Below are 19,914 nucleotides of genomic sequence, written 5' to 3' on the forward strand. Positions count from 1 at the left end.
TGCTGAACGACTCTGAGAAATTCCGAGTAGGTGTCGATGCTGGCTGGCCGAAACGGCAACGATTGAACTATACCGGGGATTTCAGCGGCAGCAGCGGTGGTTCCCACGACCTCCCCGAGACGGACCAGGTGCTCCCCACCCCTCGTTCGTTCGGCCGCCGACCTCGCCCCGTTGGGCAAAAGCGAGCGCAACGGGCGGCGAGGGGGCCGCCGGGGGTTCCCAGGAGGTCCAGTCGGCATCCCCCTTTGACCGCCAGTCTACAGAGGATCTCAAGTACTTCGCGCGTCAACAAACGCGCCAGATGATGGTGAAGACGTTGACCGAATGGCGAGCGGCGACGGACCCCCAGGAGAAGAGATTTCTCTTCACATTGCTCGAGAGCATGAATGACGATTTGCGTGGAGGCGGCAGCGGCGGCGGTGGCAGCGGAGGCGGCGGAGGCTGTGGCGACGGATACGGCGGTGACGGTGGCGGCGGCGGAGGCGGTGGCGACGGCGACGACGGAATCGAGGGAGCCCCCGAGTGATTTTTTTTAAGTAATGTACTTTTTTATTGTAATTTTTATTATTAATGTACTTTTTTAAAATTTATTGTACTTTTTAATTTTTTGTATTTTTTAAAAGTAAAATAGTATTATTAATGTTTCCCGTATATGTCTCGTAAATTAAATTCCGTATATTGTGTTATTTGAGGAAATCGGGTTTATAGGCTACTTTGCCTTTAAAATAACGTAAATGTACCCATTTTGTTATCTTTTCCATAAATGGGAAAAACGCCACCCTCGTTGGCGTGTTTTAAGTGAAAACGCCACCCGTATTGGCGTTTTACAACGTATATGTCGTCGTATTGCATGTACGTTGAAAAACGTCGACGTGGTTGGCGTTTGAAAGAAAAACGCCAATCCCACTGGCGTGTTTCAAAAAACGTCAATTCGGGTGGCGTTTTCATGTTGCCTTCCGCCGTGAAAAAAAGGCCAAAAATTCTCCCAAGTTATACACGCCAATGGGATTGGCGTGTTTCAACATTTCGTTCAGGCAAACTTTCGTTCAGGCATGTCATCAAACACTTGGAGGGCAAACTTTCGTTCAGGCATTTCATCAAACAGTTGGTTCAAAATATTTAACAGAGACTGAGTTGAGGTTTTACTGTATGAAAACTTAGGAGCGAGGCTGACACAAACATTCCATTTAGACAGATTACGGAAGCTTTGATTTAAATCAGTTGAGTTACGAAAATTTTGTAGAGTTATTACGTGATTTTGAGATAAAGCTCACTATAAGTAGTTGGTAGTTCTCGGTTGTGAGATAACACAAGCTCATAACCACTTCTTGATTCTTTCTCAATAAAAGTCCTAGTTTACATTTCCATCTTCAAGCTAAAACCCTATTTTGGAAAAAAATATTGACAAATGTAAACCCGCTTCTGTAGTTTTTGCATTATTTGTAGAGAGAGACAGGGAGAGAGGGGGTCTAGAACAACCAATCTGCATTGGGCTTGTTTGTGGTACGTTTTGTTAAGAATTGACATGACTCGGTGTGGATTCTCATTCAATGTATCCACTAGCATTCTTGAATTGCAAATATCTACCATTAATATTTTCAAGTAAATAAACCTTTTATGACTTTCTCAATAAAAGTCCTAGTTTAAATTGCTAGTAATATTTTATTTAATGAAATTGTTTTGGGGGATTAAACAATTTCCATTATATATAAATGATGAATACGACTCGCGTTATGTACAGTTTTTAATTTGAATGCATCGATATATTTTTAAATGGTATAATTAAATATTTCTAAACGGTAGTATAATTAATTTTAAAATTATGTACTACTACATAATAAATAAATAATTTAAAAAAACAAATAAAGACGTCTGTGTAACTATATCTAGAGTGATCGAATATATGCTAGATTCTTCAGCATCTTACTACACATGTGAATAAAATTAGAATATAAACTAGGACTTTTATTGAGAAAGAATCAAGAAGTGGTTATGAGCTTGTGTTATCTCACAACCGAGAACTACCAACTACTTATACTAGACATGAGTGAGCTTTATCTCAAAATCACGTAATAACTCTCCAAAATTTTCGTAACTCAACTGATTTAAATCAAAGCTTCCGTAATCTGTCTAAATGGAATGTTTGTGTCAGCCTCGCTCCTAAGTTTTTATATATTAAAACCTCAACTCAGTCTCTGTTAAATATTTTGAACCAACTGTTTGATGAAATGCCTGAACGAAAGTTTGCCCTCCAAGTGTTTGATGAAATGCCTGAACCAAAGTTTGCCTGAACGAAATGTTGAAACACGCCAATCCCATTGGCGTGTATAACTTGGGAGAATTTTTGGCCTTTTTTTCTCGGCGGAAGGCAACATGAAAACGCCACCCGAATTGGCGTTTTTTGAAACACGCCAGTGGGATTGGCGTTTTTCTTTCAAACGCCAACCACGTCGACGTTTTTCAACGTACATGCAATACGACGACATATACGTTGTAAAACGCCAATACGGGTGGCGTTTTCACTTAAAACACGCCAACAAGGGTGGTGTTTTTCCCATTTATGGAATAGATAACAAAATGGGTACATTTACGTTATTTTAAAGGCAAAGTAGCCTATAAACCCGATTTTCCCGTGTTATTTAGTGATGTGGCTATTGATGTGGCTGGGCTATTTATGATATGGCTGGGCTATGGCTGGGCTATTTCTGATGTGGCAGGAGGATTTTTAGTATTGATGATGTGGCAGGAGGAGTTTGTGGCTGGGCTATGGCTGGGCTATTGCCACTGTGGATACCCTTAGAAAATAATTAGATACTCTATCCGTCCGTGAAATTTTGTTACATTTCATTTTCTGCAATCATTTTTAAAAAATAAAAATATATAGCTAAAGTGGAAAGGGGTGAAGTAAAAGAGAGAATAATGTAGATGAGAGTCTTCTCTACATTATTCTCTCTCTAACTTTACCCTCTCTCCCCTTTCACTATTTATTATCATTTTTTCAAAACGAGTCCAGAAAATAAAATGTGACAAATTTTCAGGGACGGAGGGAGTAGTTACCTTTGGAACAAATCTCTGCAAGCAAGGAGCCACACTAAACCAATTTATTATTGGCACGAGAGAACACTTGTCACTGTAATCACTCCCAACCACCACCACCAATTCCTTAAGATTAGGCATCATCTTGTGCAAAATGCTCTATACATGATATGTATATCATATTAATAAACATATAATACTAACCTAGCTAACTTATTGAAAACCAAACCAATTACCCTTAGTTCCTTGTTAATAGAGGCATTTCTTTTCGCCACGGAGTTTAAGAATAGTGTATTAAATGGATAGTGAAAAAAGTAAGAGAGAATAAAGTAAAAGAGGGAAGTACTTCAAAAATAGAAATGACTCAATTAACTTGGAACTTCCCAAAATAGAAAAATGACTCTATTAACATAGAATGGAGGGAGTACAAGTTTACCTTACATAGCGGGTAATTTTGGACATAGTGTATATCTTGAGTGTGTGTAGTTGTGGAAGCACATCATCAAACATGTTTATAATGTCTCTGATGTTAATAATATAAGACAACCGCGTATGCGCCTCGGCCTGAATCCAGAGCTGAGAAAAGAGAGGAACATCGACGAGCTTGAAATGACTATGTGATATACCCCAACCAACATACTTGATGCAGACAATATTCGATTCACGAACCACAACTGAGTTCAGACTAGCACACTGGCTAATTTCTAGGCATTTGAACACTGGCGAGGTCCAAACAATCTTTAGAGACGAAAGCCCCTTTTCACACTGGGACAGGGACAGTTGCTCGAGAAGGCGACATTTCCTCAACAAAAACGCCACAGCCTCACCACTGACACTCACATAATGCAAACTAAGCTTCTTCCGCCGCCTCAGATTGTCCGGGGAATTCCCTTTTTTGTAAGGGAAAGAGTAGTACTCTTTTGGTGAGCACGCGTCCAAGATCAATTCAAGAATCTCAACCTTTCTACTCACAGCGTAACTAACTCAATCATCGATATATACCATGAAAAATGAAGTTAACTCAAACAACACTCTGAATCTGACAAGATTAGTTGTGGAAGATTTTGGGAGCATGGTGAATAATAGGCGATCAACCCATCTAACATACTCGCAACTCAAATTGTTCATGTTATAATTTGTCAGCTTTTTCCGCTTGTGTAGTATTGCTGTCCAATCGAGATCTAGTTTGGGTGTTAAGTTCCACAAGTTCCTCCATCGAGAGGAAAGTATGCTAGTCGCTATAGCTTCTTTCAAGCTCAACGAAGATAGTATTAACACTAATACATCATCGGGAAGCTTGCTAATTCGATCACCCTGAAAGTGAAAACTCAATACAGTCACTTATGTGTCCATTCATTTGATTAAGAGTAAATGTCAATTTTGGTCATAAACATATAACCAAAATATGAATTTGGTCCAAAACATTCACTTTTTGAAAAACAGATCCATAACAAATGGAATTCTTGACAGAGTGGTCCTTTTTTAGGGTAGTGAAAAAAAACTAATGGTCATGCCACTGTGCAATTAGCGTTGACAGTTAGTTTTTTTGACGGAACTGTAAAAAAAGGACTGCTTTGTTGACATTTTCGTTTGTTATGGACCTATTTTCAAAAATTGAATGTTTTGGACCAAATTCGTATTTTGGTCATATGTTTAGGACCAAAATTGACTCTTTAATTAATTAAGGATTAAGTTCATAGCAAATGAAGCATAGATCAAGATTGTAGTAGTATTTTTGTTATGGTTGAATTGTATCAAATCTAGAACATAATTTCATCATCGAAATCATTAAAGTGTTAGATACGGCTTACCTACAAATAACAATCAATAATGATAGATTTTTACCGTGTAGATCTTCGAGTCGTCTCCGGTGCTTTTTCGCCATTGTTAGTTGACTCCACAATCCTACCTTTAATTTATTTGTGTTGTGCATGTATTGTAGAGAGAGTGCACTACTTGAACTTGTTTGACACATCGAGACATTACTGGCCCAACTCGAACTTAAGTCATTATGGCCTCACTCGATCTAGCTCTGATACCACTTGTTCGGATTGACGACTGCAACAACAGTTAGATATTGTCTGCTCTAGGCCAAACCCGCGCGGATTTTTTTGGGTTACTCATAAAAGACCTTAAACAAATTGGGATTGGACAGAAATTATTCCACTTCCAACTTCCACTCTGGATATGGGATGAGTTTGTAGTGAACAATTACTCTTATCGTTGTAATCGATGTGTTCAAGACTTCAAGTAAGGGTTGGCCGTTGAGCGTAAAAGTCAACATAATTCAGAAATTAAAACTTCAAATATTTTCTGTGTTGCCTTTTGCATACGACAAACCTGACATAGACACTAGATTAGATATGTGATTGTTGCTTCTAACAATCCTTAAATAAGCAGGATGAAAGCTTCAAATTATTATTCGATTTTGTTTGTTGGGCCACATGTTTTTAAATGGTTTGGGCTCGAGGTTTTATTTCTTTGGGCTGAGTGTTTCATAAAATGTCGTGGGCCTAAATTAATGTCTGTTACTAGGGGATCATGTTTTATTATTTCCCCTTGACTGGATTTTTACTCCTAAAAAGTCGGAATTAATTATTTTAGTTCCCGAGTTCATTTCAGTACTTCTCGGACTAATTTATTTATTTTACGAACGTATCATGAGGAAGATGACGAGGCTGACGATACGAGATTTCGAAGATGAAAGTGGCCGGCCGCGAATAATCAAAGTTAACGAAGCCAAAGAAAGGAGGAAAATTAGTTAAATCTAATGGTTTAATTAAAATACGAGTTTCCAAAAATAGTAAGAAGAAGCGAGAAAATAACAAACTATATGATGCATGCATTCTACATTATTTGTTTCTCGGGTTAGATGTGTTCTTTAATTGTTTCTTTCAAAAGGATTGCCTTTCGCACGCAAGTTAAGGTTGGACGAGACATTTGATTAAGGAATGTACTAAGCTGTTGAGGTGGGCTTTTCTATCCCACGTATATTGTGGTGTTTTCTTTAAAATATTGTGGGCTTAGTATCTGATCTCAACAGTTTCTAACAAGTAATCAAACATGCAGTTTATAATGCCAAAATCCAAATGTGTATGGAAATACAGACAAGATTCTAAGTTATGTGTTTTACCACAATGAAACTGCAGCTAAGGCTTAACCAATCTCTAGATAACTCTGTTCCTATGCTGTGGAATGCTAGTCAACAAGATCCAAGAAACTGAAGTAAATGATAAACCTAAGGAATACATTATGGATTATGGTTCAATTTCTAATCTTCTACACCTACATGAATCAACCAAGACAGAAGCATATATGCACAATTAGCACAAAATCAATAAGCAATTAGTTTCCTTTGTTAGATTGAATGAAGTAGTTGATATCAAATTATTCGTCATCCCGCAGCCCACATAAAATGAGTAAAAACGACACAATAACTAATAACAACTGTTTTGCTTCAAGCCAACAAGAATAACCAGGCAACTCAAGTGAATAGCTCTGTTGAAGGTTGCAAATAATCATAAACTGTAATGCAAAAGCAAACCAAATACATGAGGCTGCTCAGTTTGAGTTTCCGCTATGTGGATCTCCGCCCTGTCTCAGAGCGAGCCCCATTTCCAGAGAAATTTGATTTCCTCGTAAACCTTCTGCGAGTATTAGAATCATCATCTCGAGAATCTGCTCTCCTGAAAGACCTTGTTGAAAATTTTGACATATTCTTTTCCGCGCCTCTTCCATATGTCCTCCTTCCCTCACCACTAGTGTTCCTCCTTTCGAAATCTCTACCATTCATTTCATGCCTCCCTCTATTAGTCACATTTCTCTCATCACCATCATCATGATCTCGGCCATTTGTTCTCCTAGTCGACCTTCTCAACGAATTTTCTTCAGCGCCTCTTCCGTTATTCCTCCTTCCCACACTTCCAGCATCCCTTCTTTCGAAATCTCTGCCCTTCCTCTCATGCCTCACTCTTTTAGCCACAGTTACAACCACATCGCCCTCCTCACAATCATCACTCTCATCGTCAGAGGAGGAGTCACGCATTTCACCACCACGAGCGTTTCTTCTCCGCGAAGACCTTGTTGAACTTTCCAATACAATTTCCTCATTGTCACTTCCTACTGTCCTAACAGCATCTCTAGTATTCCTCCTTTCCGAGACTCTTCCCTCAACTTCCTGCCTCCCTCTTTTACCCGCATTTCCAACCTCGTCATCGTCATCACTCTCATCATACGTTACATCACCATCTTCCTCCACTCCCTCAGCATCCCCCACTTCACTTTTCTTAACATCAGCACCTCTCTTTTGCTGTGCATTCTTCGCTTTATTATCATCCTTCACTACATTCATCAGCTGAATATACTTCGACCTCATACCCATCAAAGGATGTCTCTCAATCAACATCCCCCTCTTATAAGCCTCCCTTAAAACCACAGTATGCGTCCCAATCTTACTCGACACATAAAAAATCCCCGGATGCTCCAAAAACGCGCGCTTGAAGCTCGGTCTCAGCCCCATATACTCTCCCAAATAAAGCAGATTCTCCTTCTCTGCCTTCTTCCCAACAAACAGATTAAGCACCTCGTGTAAAACTGCCACCACCCATTTATCCGACTCATCCGTCTTCGACCCCAAATGCATAGCATTCTGATAGGGCGATACATATGGCAACTTCTGCCACTCATCCAACCACTTCTTATACTTCTTATCCATCTCAAACTCCTTCGAAAACTGCAGCAAAAACTCAATCTTTCCACTCTTTCCCCTCTTTTTCTCCACCTCCGAAATAGCAAACTCATCACTCCAGCATACCAACTCAAGCACTTTCCCATTTTCCCCCAAATCACCATCACCACCAATCACTCTAAAGTAATCCGGAAATTCGGGAATCAAAGCCTTCTCATAGTCTAGAGGCAAACCCAGCTCCCATTTCAATCGCTCCAACACAGAGATCGGAATTTTATTGATCCTACTCACCATCAACAGCTTCAAGAGGCGGCTCGCGACGTCTTGCTTGTAATTCACACTCTGGTAATGCAGGGTTTCCTCGGAGCTGAGAGAAATTAAATTAGGGGTTAGCTTGATGTGGGGCTGGATGTTGAGGGACCCCGGCTGGAATTCCTCGAAAATTGAAGGATATTTCCGGATGAATTCAATTGGGCGAAATGGGATTCCTATGGCTTCCTTCGATTCGGTGATGAGCGTGAGCGGAATCGATTTCGAAGGCTCGGAAATGATGAGGTTTTTGAGATTGAGGAGGGGCTTGAGGAGCTTGTCGCGCACCACTGCGTGGTCGAGGCCGCGGTCACGAGGCCATTTCAAGGCGGATACGCCGTCGTATAGGCTGCGGAGTTGGAGGAAGTGGCGACGGCGGTGGCGGCGGAGGTGGGAGGAGCGAGCGCCGGAGAGGAAATTCATCAGTGTTTGGGTTTAGGGTTTTAGCTGTTTCGCGTGTTTTGTGATTACGAATAAAGTTAAAACTAAATTACCTCTTGGGTAATTGATTTCTAATAATAATAACTTTCGCTCGAATTTTGAAATTTTTATTGGGTAATTGATTTCTAATAATAATAACTTTCGCTCGAATTTTGAAATTTTTATTGGGTAATTGATTTCTAATAATAATAACTTTCGCTCGAATTTTGAAATTTTTTATGAAATTTAAAATTTATCGTCAAAACCAAAACTGATATAGCTAAATTAAAGTTACATGAGTACTATATAATTGGTTAATGATTACTAGTGCTAGGCATGCACAAGGGTCGAAAACCGCCGGTTCAGGGTCATGAACCGGCGGTTCAAGGGTCGGGGAATGTATGAACCTGAACCGGCCCGCCTAGCTCCCGGCGGTTCCGGTTCCGGTTCAAAAAACCGGCGGGTTACGGGGCGGTTCAAAACCGCCGGTTTTCGGCTTGAACCGCTGGTTCCGGGCCGGTTCGACGGTTCGACGAATTTTTTTTTTTTTTTTTTTGCATTTTTCAACTTTTCAATTTTAATCAACTTACATTACACTTTTCAAGTTTGTTTTTTTATGAAATGTGAGTAAATAAAATTGAAAAAAATACGGATAAAGTTGCAATTTTATTGAAATTGCATGTTTACAAATTACACGTTACAAGTTACAACAATTACAAATTGAAAACATATGGCGGTCTTGAAGTCTTAAACAAAATTTAAATACAAATGAGACTACTAGTGAAGAACTAATTACAAATGACAAGAAACGATGTTGAAGTTCTTAAACGTATAAGTGTATTATATATATACTCTTAACCGGCGAAGAAGATCTTTCTACATAACTAAATTAAGGACATCTTTAGCAATTCAACTTTAAATGTTGAGTTTCGTCTAACAATCAACAAATATAGTAAAATTGTCAAAAGTTTCCCTCATTTAGCCGTATAGAGAAATATACTTCATCGACTAGAGTATATAACAATACAATTATGTAATTGTTTTTGCATATACAAAAACATATGGCGGTTCAACCCTAAACCGGCGGGTTGTCCACGGTTTCCGTCAGAAAACCGCCGGTTTCTGACCGAAAACCGACGGTTTCTGACCGGTTTTGCAGGCCTACACACTGACCCTACCGCCTAGCCTCTGAAAAGTTGCCGGAACCGTCAGAAACCGGCTCCCGAACCGGCGGTTTACCCCGACAAACCGGCGGTTTACCCCTCAAACCGGCGGTTTACCCCGCGAACCGCCGGTTCCAATGGTTGTACTAAACCCCTACGCGAACCCTACGAACCCCTAACCTACGAAACACTATTTAACCCTTTGAACCGGCGGTTCGAACCGCCGGTTTTGAACCGCCGGTTCAGGTTCAATATATTGCCGAACCTGAACCGGCCCTTCCGACCCTTCAACCCTTCTGCCGGTTCAACCCGCCGGTTCCGGGCACGGTTCCGGTTCATGAACCGGCGGGCCCGAACCGGCGGTTAACCGCCGGGCCGGGTCGGTTTGTGCATGCCTAACTAGTGCGTTATATTGGTAACTCATTTTTAAATGATCAATATTATTCATATTCGAATATTTATAGAGTGCAAAAAAAATATCAACTAATTATTAAGATTAATTAAAAACAAAATCAAGCACATTCTCATTTTCCCGTCATCATGATTGCATCAACTTTGCAAATGCGGTGAATTCTCCCGCAAAATAAAACAACTTTTAAAATTTAAATTGAAATCTTACAAACAAAATCAAATGCACGTAATATAACTTTATTATATTATACTATTATATTATATTTTATTATATTATATTAAATGCTTCAAATAAAATAATAGTATTAACTTGTGCAATTGGTGATTCGATCAGATCTGATGAAAACTAGATTTGTAAATTATTCAAATCCTTGCATTTTCTATTGGATTGTGTATACAATTGGTGATTCACTCAATCTGATGAAAATTAGATTTGTAAATTATTCAAATTCTTGCATTTCCTATTGGAATGTGTATACAAAGAGAGTTCTTAGCACTCCATTAAATTCTCACCAAACCACTAAACAAGCAAGCTAGAGAAAGAATTCAAGCACTATCATGGATTCATGGTTCTAAAAAGTCCATTTTATTAGTCACTTTATTTTGTTTTTTTGTCATCTCTCATTCTTTAGGAATAATTTTCAACGATTCACAATTGGTGATACTTTTACCTAAACTTTAAGCCATATTTCTTGAAATATTGGTAGTAACCAATTAATTATTATCACGGTTCTCTCCCTTTCTCTCATCTAGCATCGAAGTTATATTAATTAATTCATAGTAATTCTTTTATGTTTGCACTTCTAATTTACCAATATATAAATGACTGAATTTCATTTTGTTTTGATCACAGTAAGCTCCACAACGAGATCTTCCAATTCGATTAAGATTGATGGTTCGGTAGTTAAGGTATACATGTTTATTATTTTAATTTAATAATTTTACGCCAATTTAACAGCCATGCACAAAGTTGTTCCCTCTTATTATTTGTTACTCTAATCGAATTCTTGAATATCAGTCAGTTCATTGTATGCTAATTCTTGATCATTACATTAATTTAACTATTCAAGATTTTGTATTTCATCAAATCAAGAAAGATTGGTGTTCAATGACTTTAGGGATGAATAGATCTCTAGTGCTTCCCATTGTGATGGATTGATGTGCCAAAAATATTAAGCATAGAATCTTGAAAAAATATGAGGCACCATTTCGAGATTCTTGAGAATGAGATGATAAGATCCCTGCACTTTAAATTTCGAGGAATTTAATGTTGTTATCCGAGGTTGCCCCAAATTTGAAAATCGTTAGGCCATTTGAAAAATTATTCTTGACCACCAACAAATAAAATCTAAACATATAATTATTCGTTGAAAAATGACTTATGAAGTGCACGTTAATTGGTTGCGCTAGATTGTATTTATTGAGTCACCATGGATCCATTCGAGTTGAAGAAGGTTGTCGCTGACTTGTTGCCTTCGCTTGTCGTCGTTTAGGCAAAGGAAACATTTTTTTTCTTTTCGTAGCAATCTGAATTATGAAATTACACAATTGAAAAGACAAAAAAGGATCAATGGAGAGGTGAAATGTCGTTGGGTCGGACGCCGTTGTATCTAAATTTCCAGTGGCATTCACGGACCGACAGGGAAGTCGGTCAACCCTATCGAACCCAACCTAGATCGGTCCATAGGGTAAATGGGGTAATGAAGAGTCAATATCAACCATTTTAAATAATAAAAGTTATGAAAATCAAGTTTTTGTTTTATGTTATTTGAAGGCTTAAAATTCTCAATAATCGATCATTTTCTTGATTTTAGACTTTTTAGTGGTCTAGGGACGTGCAATAAGTCAATAACTCAAAGAAAGGGTCAAAAATTTTGATCTTTGATTTAATTTTTGTGGGCATCTTCTCGGTTAAGACAGAGACTTTGTGATGGTTTATTCTTTTTCTTTTATTTGGTTGCTTTTATTTTGTCGTGAGAAAGTCTATTACAATCATGAAATTAATGCATCAGAATATCCTACTACAAGTAGACTATAAACAAAAGGAAATAATCATTTTCTACATCATCTTGTAATTTTGATGTACACTTAAAATTGAACTTTTTCACTCATATATAAATGCTCTGCCATCTCTAATCCCATTTTATTTTGCAGAAAAAAGGCAACACAAAGGTCAAAGAACATAAGGTTATTCTCTAAGAGCATTAGCAATGGGGCGCCCTAAGGCGCGCCACGTCAGCAGTTTTATCCTCCTACCTCCCCACCTGCAGTGGGGCGCCCTAAGGTGCGCCCTATGGCGCGCCACATCATCATTTTTATTGTTTTGTAACAAGTAACGAGTAAATAAAAAACGGTCTAAATAACAAACGGCGAAGTTTTAATAAAAAAAAGTTACATCATTGAACTAATAAAAAAAAACTAAGTCGGACCAATTCCCAACTTCCGACGCAGCTCATCGAGTAACGCCCGGAGATATTCGGCTTCGTCGGGGTCGGTACACTTCTTGAGGGCCCTGTGCGTCTGCAACATCGTCCTTGCCATCGTAGTAATTATGTAATTGTAAGTTTCGAAAATGAAATCGAGTGAAATGAAATGTTACAAATGAACGGTATTTATAAAAAAACGAAACCGCGTGCCATCGTCCGCGGTTGATCGTCCGCGACCTCCATAATGGGGCGGACGATGGCGCAGACGATGACCATCGTCCGCGACAGCCGCAATGGGGCGGACGATGGCCATCGTCTGCGCTATCCTTTGCGACCGAAGTATAGGGCGCGACTATTGTCCTCGCCCTATGGCGCGCACCCGCAATGAGTGCGGACGATGGATGGCGCGGACGATGCGCGCCATCGGGCGTGCCATCGTCCGCCTATTGCGGATGCCCTAAGTAAAAAAGCCATGAAATTTGCAAAATAATTACTCAACAATTTAGTAAATTTTACCAATCCAATCAATTTCAAGATAGTATTTTATTTATCTTTTAAATAGTAAGTTGAATATTTATTTCTATAACAAATTTTCAAATAATGCTACACGATGAGCTCGCATACGAGATATTTGACCTCAGAGAATGATCGCCTAGTAATTCAAATATTCACCTCTATTTAAATCATAGTAACAACTTTTTAAAAGGCTGCCGCGCTATAGACTCAGAATATAAAACTTTGAGTTAGACATTGACCACTCTATTATTTATATTTATAAATTAATAAAATTGCATAGATACACCTTCTAATTGTTTGTTAAAAACATTAAAACCAGTAATAAAAAAAAAACTGGAAGAACAGTAAAGTATCATGGGTAGAAAAATAAACTCCATTTTTGTTAGAAAATTGTGGGAGTAAAAAATTGGAAATTTGCGGTTATTCTTGACTGAAATTTTACTCTAACAACCACTATGCAATTTTAACTCGTTGATTTTTGAGTTTTGACTAGAGAGAGAGAGTGTGAGAGTGAGGTTTCTCTATACTCCCTGACCTAGTTCTTCAATCATGAATTTTGGGTCATTTTGGTTCGTAGCAGAAACTCCGCAGCAATCAGTCAGTATCACTACTTCACACCACCAAGAGCAACACTTGGGAGCCTCTTTGAAGATTGGGACACCATAAAAATCATTTCTTTCACCTTTGTTCAATCTTGAACACCTTTAATTTCAAGCTGTTCATTTTCAACTTATTCTACAATCAATTGTAATTCATCTTCTGTTTTTCCCCTTTTCTACAATTTTTTTTATTCATCATTACAGCCTTTTGTTTGCCTGACTTGTTTATGCGTTGGATTCATCGTGGAGTAGAAAGAGACGCGGGCAAGAATCTTTTTTTTGTTCTTCTGTTAGATCCAAGTCATCATCTTTATCTTCCTTTATAGCTCTTGGGAAAGTTCCCTGTATTTGTAACTTTGATTCTGTAACTTATATAGGGTTTCTTGGGTTGATTTGATGAGCTCAAGATTGGATTTTTATGCTTGTATATGGTTTATTTCTCAATTGTGGTTTGATTTTTCATTTGGTTTACCTTTAGACGCTCTAGTTTCGAGTATGCTAATGATTGGCTTCATTTGTTTGACTTACATCTAATACTTTTTTTAAAAAAAAATTGTGGGACAATTTTTTTTTTGTTCTGAGATCATATAGCTTTACTGGTTCGTGCATTGCCTGAATAATTTAGCCTTATCTCCTTAGCTGAGTGTTCTTAAAGTTGTGACATTTTGCTCTGTATTCCCATTTCTTGCAGTTTGAGCTTGTTCCGGTTGTAGTCGTGAGAGATTTTGGTCCGGCTATATCGTTGGGAGTGAGTGTAATTCGGGGCTGAACTTTCACTGTGAAATTGGTTGTAAGTAGTGTATCCTCAGCTGTTGGCTAGTGGGAGATGGGGGATGCTTTGCTTTGATTTGTGTTTGAGGATTGCTTAGATGATTAGTGCCGAATAGGGTTGTAATCATTACGGACACAATGGGTGGGCTTTGCTCGAGAAGGGCCACTGATGAGACTACTCTGGGTGGTGCACTTCCTCATGTTAATGGTCACTTCAGTTACGGCCCTGGGTTAGTTTATCAATCCCGTGGACTGGATATCCGAGAAGAGAACATTCCGAGGGATGTGGAAGTTATGGATAAGCAACCGAGGGAACCATTTTCCTTTCCGAGTTCTACTCCACATGGAACAAACATGGATGATATCAATGACGGAATACCTCGGTTGTCTAGGGCGTTGTCTGATAAATCTAGATCAACGAGAACAAAGCAGGTTGCATTGACAAAGGTATGTGCTTTAATAGAAACTATAACTCTTTGTTATCTTGTTCAATCTGTCGATTATATTTGCTCTATCATGTCAAAACTTGAATCGCGAATTTACATTCTATGGTATTGAAAATATTATGGTGTGCTTATTCTTTAAAATACCTGATAAATAACTAATCTTTTGTATTACTCTCAGGTTTCAGAAATGAGTACACTTCTGGGAAGAGCAGGCCATGCCGGCCTGGGGAAAGCAGTTGATGTGTTGGATACTCTTGGTAGTAGCATGACTAATTTGAATCTTAGCAGTGGTTTTGCATCTGGGATAGCTACAAAAGGAATCAAAATATCGATATTGGCTTTTGAAGTGGCGAATACCATTGTTAAAGGTGCCAATCTGATGAGTTCACTTGCGGAAGAGAATATAAGACATTTGAAGGAGGTGGTGCTCCCTTCTGAGGGCATACAACGTCTAACATCAAGGGATATGGACGAACTATTAGGAATTGCTGCAGCCGACAAGAGGTGTAAATATTGAAAACAGTTATATGATATACTCATTTTAACCATGTGTATGTTATCTGATATGTTTTCCACGAATGTGCTAATTCTCTCAATATAATCAGGGATGAATTGAAAGTTTTCTCTGGAGAGGTCATTCGCTTTGGGAATCGGTGCAAGGATCCTCAGTGGCACAACTTGGACCGTTACTTCGAGAAGTAACTGCAGATACCCTTTCTCAGTTTGTTGTTCGTATCTTTGTTAACACAACAACTGAGTTTCAATATAATATTTAGTTCATTTCTATGCGTTTAGGTTGGAGTCAGAACTCACACCTCATAAGCTATTGAAAGAAGAAGCAGAAAGTGTGATTCAATATTTGATGGTGTTGGTTCAGAACACTGCTGTAAGTTATATTATCACAGCCAGTCACTTTACTTTTTACTTCTCCCTTTTAACACAATGTCTCGTGCACGGCCTATGCAACTTCCTCTTATCTACATTTGGAATTTGGATGATAATTGTGGATGGAATCATTGATAATAGATTTATGATAGACTATGGCTTGAAAGTCATTCCAGTGAAATGTTTCAAGGCTTCTAAACTTAAAAAGAAGCTAATATCCCCATAAATATGATATCTACTGGTGATGTTGTCTTGAGTTTGAGGAGAACCAAGTGAAGAATAAAGTACTGTATTGTATTGTATTGTGTTTTAGATATAAAGGAGAGATATTTCTGTCTCTGTTGATATAATCCAAAATTTGTGTTTTTATATCTACATTTCCGCCCGGTAAAATCACTTTCTTTGCAACTATTTTGAAAATTTAAATGTTTTGTTGTATGTTCCGGTTTTGTCGTTTTGCTTTTCCCAACAGAAATGTTACTTGATCATGTTTGTACATTTACATAAACTGATAAACTATTGTCAATATCACTTTTGAATAGTCCAGTTTCATTGTTTAGCCACCGGGTAATTCTAAGGTGGATATCCGTGTATTATTTTGAGCACACTTACAGCAGAGCGTTAGAACATCATCCCAGTAGACATAATTAGTGCTAACATTCTACCTTAGGCCTGAGAAATTGCTGAATTACTTGTTAGAGATTTAGACTACTGTAGTGGTATCGTGAGCTTCTAAATGTTCGTCTAATGTGTCATGCAGGAACTATACCATGAAATGCATGCATTAGATAGATTCGAACAAGACTGTCGGCGCAAAGCTCAAGAAGAGGATAACTCGAATGCTGCACACAGAGGTATTTATGATACATTTACAATCACATCTTACATCTTTGAAACCCGAAAATGTAGTTTTATAGTGTACATGGGAATTTAGATATAAAATGAAGAGATTAAGTGGATTTTTCCTGATTTTAAAATTTAGTCGGCCTTTTTGCAAATTAAAATGACAACCGTTTGGGTATAGTGTTGGCAATGTCAGCAGATGGCAAATTTTCTCGTTGATGGTCTCGTCAAGTTGATATGCTTATATATGCTCGTCAAATTTTCTGAGCCTTGTTCTTGTTTCCATATTTTACTACTAATCACAGCCTTCTATTTAGCTTTTCTTCTATTTCTGTATTTTCCTTCTGAAATTGTTCTCCTTCCCCATGAAGGCGACAGCCTCGCGATTCTACGTGCAGAGCTGAAGAGTCAAAAGAAGCATGTGAAGAATTTGAAAAAGAAGTCTCTATGGTCCAAGATATTGGAGGAGGTTGCAATTCCAAACTATTTTCTCTTATATAAGCTCAAAATGCATTCTATACACGAGAAACGAAGCTTTACTTTTTTCAGCAACTCGCCTTATATGTAACCAATATGGCACAATTTTTTGGATACTACAACCATTCTTTACATACCAAACTGATTTCTTTATTCTTTATTTATGTTAAATTAAGGTGATGGAGAAGCTCGTGGACATCGTTCATTATCTACATTTGGAAATCCATTCTGCATTTGGTTCCAGTGGTAATGCACAAACCTCGAAATCATATATGCATTGAAATGCTTACTGCTTGTGTTTTGCGTTGTCATTTATGTCAGTTCCTGAGCTTCAATTTGTGTCTTTCACATATTCCCTTAAATTTATGTCTAATTATAGGAGTAGATTATAACACTTGTTTTATTGAATTACTGTTAAAGATGGATACAAGCCGACAAAAGACCGTCATCAGAAGTTAGGATCCGCTGGACTTGCACTCCATTATGCGAATATCATAACGCAGATTGATACACTCGTGAGTCCGTTCATCATTCTTCCTCTATCGTTCTAGTTCTCTTGTAGTGATGCTACTTGTTTCTCTTGCTCAATTTGTGCCTACATTTTGAACAACGCCTGCAATTTTCAATTAGGTCACTAGATCAGGATCGGTGCCACCAAGTACGAGAGACGCTCTATACCAAGGACTGCCACCAACTATAAAGTGTGCTTTGCGTTCTAGACTGCAATCTTTTCAACTCAAAGAAGAGGTATTTTTTCTTCTTTTCTTTTTTTGCTTCGAAACAGTGATTGTTTTGTTCCGAACGCCTACATGTGATCTTCACGCATTTGTGTTCTTTCTGCAGTTTTCTGTCCCACAAATCAAAGAAGAAATGGAGAAAACTCTCCAATGGCTGGTGCCTATGGCCACCAATACAACAAAGTAAAACTACCATCCTCTCGTTTAATAAACTTCTCTGCGTCCCAATTTTTTCCCTTGTATTTGACGTTGTGTTAAGAGTCTTAAGACGAACGTATACGATTACTTGGTTACTTTACATCTTAAAACTGGCTTATAGCTCTCCTCGCCTCGTTCTCTACCGTCATTTCTTGAAACTTAACCTGCCATTAGTTTGTAGAATAAATATCGCTTCCTAGCCCGAATGTCTCATACTTTCAGTAATGACACAATTTGAATCCAATAGATTGACTTCACTTTCAAATATAGGACGAGCTCGTTTTTTCATTACTGACGCTGTGTTGGCTCTCGGATGTCCGTGTAGAAACGTGTATCACATTTCCCAAAAAATGCACGACGTTTTGTAAAAAAACATGCATACATAAGGGTTAGAAAGTGATATTGACCTTAATTGTCATCTAATAGAGCATCTGGCAGTCCTTTTGATTTTGTTTTTCGATTCGTACGTTGACTATGCGCCATGTTCGGAAACAGGGCTCACCATGGCTTTGGTTGGGTTGGTGAATGGGCGAATACCGGGTAAGGCCATCTCTAACGACGCTTATCTTTCGAAGATTTCAAATGCTTTCGTCGTGATTGACTATATACACCTCGTGTTATTCAGATCCGAGATGAACAACAAACTAGCCGGCCAGACGGATTTGCTCCGTATCGAAACCCTTTATCACGCGGACAAGGAGAAAACGGAAGCTTACATTCTTGATTTGGTACTATGGCTGCATCACCTCATCAGCCGATCAAGGGCTGCAAACGGTGGGCTCAAATCCCCGATCAGGTCCCCTAACCAGAAGACGCTCCATCTGTCGAGTCCGATATCGAGCTCGCCCTCCTCAACGCTGTCGGTCGAGGACCAGGAGATGCTCCGAGACGTCAGCAAGCGGAAGCTGACTCCCGGGATAAGCAAGAGCCAAGAATTCAGCAAATCAAGAACCAGTCTTTCCAAGCACCACAGGCTAACCAAGAGCAACAGCCATTCTCCAACACACGAAACCACGAGGGAGAGGGATCCCTTCCCGATTCGAAGGCCGTCCTCGGTCCCGATCATTAATTTCGACATCGACCGGATCAAGGCGTTGGACATGATCGACAGAGTCGACACAATTTGAATTGAAGCCTCAAGGCACACTTTCGTGATACATTTTCCCCGTGCACGCTCGTCTCTAGTTTGCAGTTTCGCGTCGTTTCCGCTGCACACGAGCTCGTCCCCTCAGAAAGCCGCACCGGGTGGGGAGGAAGAGCCGTTGCAGCGCGTGTTGTACATGGAGAGTCGTTTCTTAGGTATACTGGTTTTCCCCGTGCGATCAAGATCGAGAAAAAGGGGCAAGCTCCGACGACGTTTAGCCGGAGTTTGTGTCAGTTCAGTTACAAGTGAGTGTAGTTTCCATCAGTATGTGTACAGAATGAGGTAAACTTGTTTAAGCCTATTGTTGATGAGTTCCATTTCTGCCCTTCTAAACTAATCTGGTGTTGTGATGCAAGGCAGCATTCTCTATTGTGTAGGGGTGGAACCGTAATTTTATCACTGGTAGAGTATTGAGCGGAAATTTTTATTTGAATCGTTTTACAAAGTATGGTGATTGGTGTGGTCCCAAAAATAGAATATTATAAATATATCAAAATTTCTAAGAATAGATACTTTTATTTAAATAGAGTTATTAAAATATATATCTAGTGAATTTACTTTTTTTTCCAAAAAATATGTTTATTTTGATACAGTATAAGATAGTATTTTTTTTGTATATGAAATTCTTAAAATTACTCCGTCCCTTCAATTTTAGACAATTTTTTTAAAAACATACTCCCTCCGTTTTTTAAAAATAGAAACATTTGAAATGACATTGGTAAAGTAAGTGAGAAAAATTGGTAAAGTAAAAGAGAGGAAAAGAAAAATGAGTAAGGTAAGAGAGAGGAAGAGAAAAAGTAATGAAAGTAGAGTTAGTGGATTGTGGGGTACATAAATAAAAAGAGT

The 19,914-nt window shown here is 38.7% G+C and overlaps 2 protein-coding genes across 2 annotated transcripts; one reads left to right on the top strand and one right to left on the bottom strand.

Moving 5' to 3' along the window:
* Positions 1–6,474: 6,474 nt before the first annotated feature.
* LOC121782711 (protein WHAT'S THIS FACTOR 9, mitochondrial-like) lies at positions 6,475–8,490 on the bottom strand. The gene has a single exon (XM_042180659.1). The coding sequence runs from the start codon at positions 8,453–8,455 to the stop codon at positions 6,614–6,616; it is 1,842 nt and encodes a 613-aa protein (XP_042036593.1). The 5' UTR covers positions 8,456–8,490; the 3' UTR covers positions 6,475–6,613.
* Positions 8,491–13,447: 4,957 nt separating this feature from the next.
* Positions 13,448–19,501, top strand: LOC121782782 (protein PSK SIMULATOR 1-like). Its single transcript, XM_042180730.1, has 13 exons — positions 13,448–13,715; positions 14,259–14,785; positions 14,963–15,288; positions 15,390–15,482; positions 15,580–15,670; positions 16,430–16,523; positions 16,884–16,981; positions 17,166–17,235; positions 17,410–17,504; positions 17,620–17,736; positions 17,833–17,909; positions 18,420–18,464; positions 18,550–19,501. The coding sequence occupies exons 2-13, from the start codon at positions 14,477–14,479 to the stop codon at positions 19,049–19,051; spliced, it is 1,917 nt and encodes a 638-aa protein (XP_042036664.1). The 5' UTR covers positions 13,448–13,715; positions 14,259–14,476; the 3' UTR covers positions 19,052–19,501.
* The last annotated feature ends 413 nt before the right edge of the window (positions 19,502–19,914 follow it).

This window comes from Salvia splendens, chromosome 20, assembly GCF_004379255.2.
Source record: "Salvia splendens isolate huo1 chromosome 20, SspV2, whole genome shotgun sequence".
In the NCBI taxonomy this organism is placed as follows: domain Eukaryota; kingdom Viridiplantae; phylum Streptophyta; class Magnoliopsida; order Lamiales; family Lamiaceae; genus Salvia; species Salvia splendens.